Genomic DNA, 9,074 nt, shown 5'->3' on the forward strand with positions numbered 1-9,074 from the left:
CTGGTGGAACGAGGAAATCTTAGGTCTCATCCTATCCTCAACCTCCTAACCTCAAAAAAAAAACCTCCTAACCTTTATATACTTAAAACATGGCTACCAACTCTGACCAGATCTGCTGACCATCTATTGTTAGCTAAACTGATTAACAGCTTTAGGTTTTGAAGTTCTGCTAACCTTAAGAGGCTACCTCCTAACCTTAAATAGTTGGGTTGACAATAAGAACGCCACCTGTGTCCCATAGTCCTAACCTAACAGAATCAAACACGGTGGCCTGCGCAGACCGACATCGATCTCTGGAGTCTCCCAATAAAGAACCCGTTGTATTTTGTCACTTGTGCAGAGAGACCGAACCTGCTAGAAGGCTGGAAGGTGGAGAAGATCCAGGAGATCTACCTGGAGGCGTTGAAGGCGTACGTGGACAACCGTCGCAGGCCAAAGTCCGGCACGATCTTCGCGAAGTTGTTGTCCGTGCTGACGGAGCTGCGGACCCTCGGCAACCAGAACAGCGAGATGTGCTTCAGTCTGAAGTTCAAGAACAAAAAGCTGCCAGTTTTCCTCGCCGAGATCTGGGACGTGACACCCTAGTTCCCCCGTAGCCGGTCACCGGCGCCCGCGCCGATCGGCTAAAACAAAACAGTGTTTTCAACCAGAGTCCGCACCGACGTCAACACTGACGACGATCGACGATCGACGACGACACGGACGACGACGACAACGACGCTGGAGCGCAGCGACGAAGAGAAGGAGATGACGACGAAGAACACAACCACACACGGATATAACACACACTTGTACTAGTGCACCAGCATGCCACTGCCTCAGCGTCGCGAGTCGACCCGCGCTCTGTGGTCCAGGACGAAGAGGAAACAAAAAATCTGAAGAGAGAGAGAGAGAACATGAAGAGGAACCTGACGAAGAACTTGAAGATTTCCGTGTGGCGCCTGGACGAGCCCCATAGACCGGGAGACCGGGGAATTTATAATCGGGGAACTGTGCGAGCTCCGAGAGGATCACGGGACACATGGAGAAACGAGAGGATCTATTAGGGGGAAAAGAAGGCAGTGGCGAGGCACCCAGGCTGTGATACGTAGAGACAGTACAGAGACTGTAATAAGGAGCTACCTACAGTTATGTTATTACTATATCCTCTACCTGGCTACTCCCGGAATCGATATGTAAATGTCTAATGTATAATGTATAAGGTACGGTTAAGGCAGGCGTGTTGTACGACGATGGTTACAGCAACTACGAATCTAAGGACACAGGGAACCAGATAGAGAGAGAGAGAGAGAGAGAGAGAGAGAGAGAGAGAGAGAGAGAGAGAGAGAGAGAGAGAGAGAGAGAAAGTGAGTAAGAGAGAGAGTGGGAGCGAAAGAGTGTGAGTGTGGTACCGTATGCGTGCAATTAGGTCGCGAGAGAAGCGGGAGAGGGTGTGGAGGAGACGATAGGGAGGAAGATCTGCACTGTAGCCGCCGCCGTGCCGAGATAAGGGGGAAAGAGAGAGAGAGAGAGAGTGAGAGAGTGTGGAGGGAAGCTCAGGGCCGGCTGTTGAGCAGCGGGCACCCCCGTTGAATTCTCGCGATGGAGAGATAGATAGAGAGAGAGAGAGAGAGATAGAGGCGTAACAGACAAAAAGAAGATGATAACAAAAAACGATACGATTATACATAATGGATACCATAGAGTCTATATCACACACATAGCATAATAATATATTGCTAGCATGTACATTGTTTATACGAGCAGGGGAAACGGATGGGAGAAACGAGTGTGCGAGAAAGAATATGAGAGAAAGAGAGAAGTTTGCTAGGACGATTAGTAGTCGAGATTAGGTGAAAGGGACGATAGCAGAGTTTCCCCGGGAGACGAGGCTTTGGCATTTGCGCGCTGTCCGGAATTTCCTTCTTTTTCGCGAATATCGGCTGAAACGTGTGGTGTGCGCGACGTGACAGTGAAACTGATGGAGTGAGAGGTAGAGAGCAAGCGAGAGAAAGAGAGAGAGAGAGAATAATGTAGAAAAACTGTAGGAAGTAAGTAACAAAAACCGTAAGTAAGCGAGGCTAGTTTGGTAGTAGGTTCGTAGTAAGTCAGCGAAGCTAGGCTAGGTGACCGAGTTCAAGTGCAAAGCCTTGTGCCTTCAGCAGCGGACATCGGCTCACCGACAAAACGAAACCATGAAATTTAACCGTCCGTTTTAATTTTTTAATAAAAAGATAACAAAAAAATGTGCAGAAATACGAAATCAACAGAGAGAAAGAGTCGAGTTTATCGTTAAATTGCGCGCTGGATGACCGAGAGAGAGAGAGAGAGTATGAAAGAGAGAATGATGCTTAGGGGGGTTAGCAAAGATCTTAGCACGGAGAAACGCGGAACAGGGTTTGTGGGGGGGGGGGGGGGGGAATTCCAATGACATTCTGCCGTGAAAACGGGAGGCTGGAGAAGGTCGAAACCATCAGGCGAGTAGGTTCTGCTCCTTGAGACAGATTTCACTAAAAAACCGACACACAAGAAACACACAGCAACACACTGTTACGTGCGCCCGATCGATCCCATTTAGGATCATCAGATCGGACATGTACAAAAGACGCGCGCGCTATAGAGAGAGAGAGAGAGGAAAAGAAAGAGCATAAAAGGGTAACAACACGCATCCGCCACCACAGACAAGAGGTACATGTACACTAAGATTCTCGATGTTGTGTAACACTGTGTTAAACTCTAATCGCTATTAACTGATCGTACGCAGTTGTAATTCCGTAGTAGATTACCGATCGAACGCACGACGGTAATGTTCAATGGTGTGTTGCGAACGGCGCTGGCAATTTTCTGTCGTTTCGAGAGGAGGAATGACAGCGGACAGTTCCATACATAGTAACGGGGGAGGGGGACCGACGCATGAAGAACGTCGTCGTTCACTATTGTAATCAATCTATCCGTTTAGGCACACACAGTATAGCGTCGAGCGCCCACTGGAAGTGCGCGCGAGGCGCTTCTTTTTGTTCCCGGGGGTCGCGTTCTCAATTGTTCAAGATCTACGGGATAGAGGTCGTCGGAAGCGCCGAAAGATCAAAGGATGTACAATCATAATCTCACCGCGACGACGACGCCTCGGGAAACGGAAACGCAGGATTACAGGCCCCGCGAGTACACTAGGTAAAACGCCGCAAGGCGGACACTGCCAGACCGCAGAGTGTGCACCAGACACCTTGGATGAACCGGAAGTGGATCGGGAGGGAGGAACCGTCACCGCCATCTACCATCGACACGTTTTTACGTAGATACTCTTGGAATGTGTGGACATTGTCTTCGGTCGCCGCTGAAGAAGCCCTGTGAAAGGAGTCCGATGAGAGAAGAGACCTTCAACCGGGTTGTCATTGAAGATATCCGCTCGAGACCTTGGATTCAGCTTCGTGGTGACCTGGAGCCTTGATGGGAATCGTTAGATCCGATTAGAATCCTCCAGCTCGGTTGTCATCGAAGCTATCGGCTTCAGATCTTGAATTCAGCTTCGTGCTCACCTGGAGCCTCGAAACCACCGTTACACCCAGCCTGTCTCAAAAGTGCTAAGACACAAGACCGAGATAATGCGAGGACATCGAAGAATCAACTTGTTCGAGGGCTCCGGGTGATTTGCATCGTGGTCAAAGGGAAGACAAAGACCTAGAGAATGGGGCTCATCAGCGCGACAAGACAGAGGGGCCCGTACAGAGACACACCGAGATACTAGCACGCATTGTTATACCACACACACACATACACACACGGACACAAAGATACACACATACTCGCGCATCCACCATAACAGACTGCTTTCAGGCATCGCCGTTTTTAGCGAGATCGAGCGAGAGGGAGAGAGAGAGAGATAGAGAATGTGAATGTTGAAGCATAGGAGAGAATACTGGGGAGGATAACAGGAGTTTCTTAAAGACACACAAAGCACATCGCGACGATATATTGCCTATTATTATACATCTCTAAAGAGTAGCCTCTTGCGCGCGTCGTCGACCCGGGGACACCATGCACCGCGGAGGTCGAGCGCGGGTCGACGACACCACCGGACACCCGTTCGTTTCGCCAACAACTTGTAAAACTCTTAATCGAACGTTAACGTTTAAGTGTAAACCGCGAGAACCGCTTGCAACGTCGTCCGCTCTCGAGACTTCCTTTTCGACTCGCCCTAGGTAGACCACTGTCTCTATAGTTACGTAATCAGTTGTTCTCTGTCGCGCGCCCTGGCGCGCCCATCGACTACACGTGTTTCGCACGGATCCATCTGCTCTCTGTCCGAACAGGCCGGCCGGTTTGCAACGATCCTAACCTAAAAGCTAGAGATCCCTAGGAAAAATTCCGTAGGACGCGCCTGTTCGGGGGGAACGGCGCTTTCAGCGTTCGCGGAGGCGACGGATCCAACGCGATCGTGCAATAAAACGCTTTTCGGAGAAAAAGGAGGGGGGGGGAGGAACGTGTGTCGGCGCGCCAGGGCCAGCGCGCGAGTACTATAGCGCTCCCTAACGGGGGGAAGAGGAGACCCCCTCCGTCTCCGTATCGTCACGGACCGTCGACGGCAGGTCGTCATCTTAGAGGTTAGGACACAGGCCGCGTTTTCTGGCTACCCCGTTGCGTCCTGGGATTCCCGGTGTTCCAACGAACGGCGGACGTTCTCTCGAGAGAGAGATCGCCCGAAGGCAGGACACCATAGGAGACCGTGGGGGACCGTAGAGAGGGAAGGGGACGCTCGGGAATCAAGGTGAACCGCATCCTTCAAATCGGAAACCGGTCATGCTCTCCGGTAAGAGTGTGGTAAAAAGAGAACGAGAGAGAGAGAGAGAGAGAGAGGGAGTGGCAAGGAGAGCAAGAGAGAATGTTGCGGGTGGGGGAACGGCGGGAGAGGGGGTTGAGGGAGTGGGGAGAGCCTGTACACACAGGTACACATACATACATACACACACACACAGACAGACAGCAGGCGGCACACCATTGCCCAGAGGGACAAGCACACACAGAGAAAAGAACAAGAAAAACGAAGCAAGGATAACACACGCAATTCTACGATCACTGCCAAGGGCGTTAACCGTCGAACGTCGATCTTCTCATTGTCTAAATGTGTCGTTAGTCGTTCATTTTCCCCTCGTGGCTCTCGGAGCGAGACGCGATTTTAATAAATAATAACGAATAGTTGACGAACGAGGTGGGCAAAGCACGTACACACTACCAAGCCGCGCGCGCGTTCGAAACCCCGGGGATTAATCTAAACCAGGAGATCAGCAAAACGTTGAGAAAGAACAAAAAAAAAAAAGGAATAATAATATTAATAATAAAACCACGGAGAAAAAAAAATATATATATACGGTATATATGTATATGTATACATATTATTATTGATTATCGATGATTATTATTATTGATTATGATTATATTATACAAACACACTCGCGCCGCCGCCCGCTCGATTTCGAATTGCCGTTTGACGAGGACGAGCGAGCGATTTGTTCATGATACTGCCAAGCGTAGACTCTCGAGTTTCTGTGTTTTTTAAGGTGACAAAACTATAATACTCCTTTTCCGAATATATGTGTCGATCACACGTACACGAATGCCGACTTGCATACAAGCATTTCCACACAACACACACACGCTGACGTTTGGAAGACACACCGGAGACATTCGCGTAGACACACACAGACACGCACACATACACACATACACACGCTCGCTGATTATGTACCATAATGTGTGTGCGCATCGTGCCGCAAATCTCTCTTGTCTGTTTGTCCGCCCGGGTACCCTGGTCTGTCCGTTTCTCCTAGGTGTCTCTTTCGCCTATATGTACATAATATTAGACGCAGATATGTATGTGTAAATATTCCCGGTAAATGTTCATTAACAGCCGGCCCCCTGATTTTAACAATTTTCCAATTTTTAGTTGAGGTCTTCATTCGAAGGTTTTCTATTTTTATTTTAAATTATTTTTATCAGATTTCTAGTTGAGGTCTTTGTTCAAAATGGTGTAACGAAGGCTTCGTATTTTTACTTGAAATTATTTTTATAAAATTTCTATTTTTATTTTATTCTAAATTGTCTATCTAATTATCAAGTTTATGTATATGTGTACATATATGTGTGTAGAAGTCATTAAACAATGGGGGGGGGGGGGGGGTGAGTAAACACACCTCTCAGGAAAATTTTTAGAATATTGTTTAGTGTGATGACCTTGACAGCACCTCGGAATATTGTTGAAGTCAGAGGTGTCTTTCTGTGGACATTTGCTACATTCGGGTTCGGGTTGGCAGCCACGGCGATGGCCCTGTTTTAATGGCCGCCAGAAGACAGGATTATGAACCTAACACCTTCGAATGGTCACACGCAGGTGTCCCCTGCGGTTCGACAACGCTAGCTAACTTGTAAAATTCTTTTCGCTGGACGCGAACACCTTGTACACACCTAGGGACCGCTCTCCGCGCCGGGAATTCCTAAGGCCCGCTATCAGGGCCGTAGCGAGTCTCCTAAAATATCTTCTCTTTAAACTGCAACACCAAACATTAGCAAAAACATTTCCTTGGCCAAGGAAACTTCCTTTTCATAGAAAAATCATTTTATAAATCGAATTTTTGGACGAAAGTGGGGCCTCTGATGGGACTACACACGGCCCTGAGCTGTTCAGTCTGGGGCCTGACTGGGCCCATTAACGTTTCTCTTGTTTTACAACCTACCTAGGTCACATTTATTGCTCGGTTAATGGACTGGTCCTAGTGGACCCATAAAAGTCTTCTGTGTCCTCGCACATGTCCTTCAGAGAGATCTAGAATACTCGATTGAATTGTTTCACAAAAGAGTGTTAGTCAGACCCCATTAACTGTAAAGTCGATGGACAGGTCCTAGCAGATTTCCAAAATTTTCACGTGTCTTAGATAATTTAATTTCTTCAAACCGTCTAAGTGGCCTCAACCACAATCCTCTAAGGTAGAGGATCTGACACCTAAAATTGTGTTGCCCCTAAAAGTGTCTTTAAAAATCATCTATTGCATCTGTTGTTTGTTTTATACTATTCCACCTTGAATAGTCTCTTTGCGAACCCAGCCGCTACTAAAATTCTTTAAAAAAAACAGAGTCCCCAATTTTGGGACCTATGTACACTCCTGGGCCCCCCGATTGAGCCCCCAATTTTAGAGTTAGATGTCCAGGAGCTGTCAATTAGCAGTTCAGATCGAGTCCCTAGTTGTGTTTGGCTGTCCGTGACCGTTGTAAACAGAAAAGGTGATCGAGGACGGTTGTTTGGACCTGTCGGAATGTAAACAATGAGGGTCACCCCGTGCGGCTGCAACCCGATACTCTTGTTGTGAAGCCGAGATGGGAAAAGCGATTTAATTCGGCCCGCGTTCGTAATTCACCGACAGACGGTTCAGATATACGGTATTTTCTTATTGGTCGACTACCTGTTCGGCCCCGCGGGAGAGAAAGAGAGAGAGCGTGTGCGAGTGAGTGAGAGAGAGAGAGAGAGAGAAAGGTTCTTGTTGTTAAATCGCGAGATACAAAGGAGGGAGCCGTTTTTAATTTATTCGAAGCTGTGGAAGAGAAAAAGAATAAGAAAAAGCTACGAGAGAGCCCGAACGGAGGGAGCTAATCAGCTGAAGATTATTATAAATAAAGTTAAATGATTATACTTTGTTATGGTAGTTCGTATGTTATTTTTTTTTTCGAGAGGGAGGATGTTTTTCTCGTCGTGATTATGTCCGTACTGTTTTTTTTTTTTAGCGAGAAAAGAGATGTAAGGAGCCCTGAGAATTTTAAATTGCGCGCGCACGACACTTGTAACGGGATCTATTTTACCGACCGGTATTAAGAAAAACAATTAAGTTCCCTTTTTTTTTTTAGAGGAATTTATAGTCAAAGTGAGATAAAATTCTTGACTTTTGACCGGCTCGTTTTTAAACTCTGAAATCACCGCTGCTCTCGTCCAGGTCTTGAAACGTTCTCTAGGGGATTCGGAAAACTCCCTAGATTTTTCGTGAAGGATGCACGGCGAAAGTCACAGCGTCTTCATCGTGATCGTTCGTTCACCGAGATCAGGTAAATCCATCGACTAACCGACTAATAAGAATAACGATAGTGTGTAACAATCGACTAATAAAATTTTCGGGGCTGCCAACACTAACAACAAAGGGAGAAAATTAGTTAAGGTTCGGACGATGATTGAATGCGTTCATCGAGAAGTCGTCGCTGTCAGGCGCGCGAATGAGCGAAACGTGGGAGGGGCAAGGGGCGTGGCGAAGCGTGACGTCAGAATCGCTATAGTGTCGTAGAGTTGCCCTATATTTGACAGCTGTCAAAACCGGCTAGAAACCCGTTGTATGTCAATGTAGGACCTGCCCTCGTCGGATGTGCACCCGGTCGACTTACTACTATACTACTACTATTAACTACTATTATTACTATTACTGCTACTGTTACTGCTGCTATTACTATTACTAATACTTAACTCTCACGTTTGTACTTGCAACACACGGGTTACGCACGCAAACACACACACATACACACAAAAGATGAAAATGTAGGCGACTATACACTACACACGGCCGTTGGTCGTTGGCGAAAGTATAGTTGCTTAGTTGTGGTATAAGTACTCTTTACGATTCAATATTTGTATTGAAACATTCGATCGCGGTGAAGAGTGATAGTTGATTGATAGTTACCCAGAATAGTGGACAACTATAAAAATATAGTTGCTGAATTGACAAACATGGTCAACTGGAATATTTTTTATGAAGGCATTAGATTGCACTAATGTTCTTCAGGATTCATCGCTGTATACTGGAGAGTTCCAGGCAACTATAAGGCTTCATAGTTGATAATTACCGGGGAGTGATTTAAACTACTGGAGTGCAACTATAAACTATAAAGTATGGTTTTATAGCCTCTGGTTCATGGTACAAAATTTTGCTTGAATATTCTTCTTGGAAAGGATTCAAGTGAAATACAGAAAAATAACACTGCTTCAAATTTTACTGGGGATTATAATTAACTATTAGGCTATAAGTAGCAATGGTTAAAATTATTGTTTTATCAAATACAGTTACAAA

General features: G+C 46.6%; 1 protein-coding gene across 3 annotated transcripts in view; it reads left to right on the forward strand.

Annotated features, from left to right (window-relative positions):
• Positions 1-7,663, forward strand: part of LOC143359042 (ecdysone receptor-like) — a 60,302-nt gene extending 52,639 nt beyond the window's left edge. For all 3 annotated transcript variants that reach the window (XM_076796685.1, XM_076796682.1, XM_076796683.1), the window contains exon 5: positions 341-7,663. In XM_076796685.1, coding sequence (XP_076652800.1) covers positions 341-585 — 245 coding nt within the window. In that variant the 3' untranslated portion in view covers positions 586-7,663. The remainder of the gene's footprint in view (positions 1-340) is intronic.
• Positions 7,664-9,074: the final 1,411 nt, after the last annotated feature.

This window comes from Halictus rubicundus, chromosome 11 (genome assembly GCF_050948215.1).
Source record: "Halictus rubicundus isolate RS-2024b chromosome 11, iyHalRubi1_principal, whole genome shotgun sequence".
NCBI classification, from domain to species: Eukaryota; Metazoa; Arthropoda; class Insecta; order Hymenoptera; family Halictidae; genus Halictus; species Halictus rubicundus.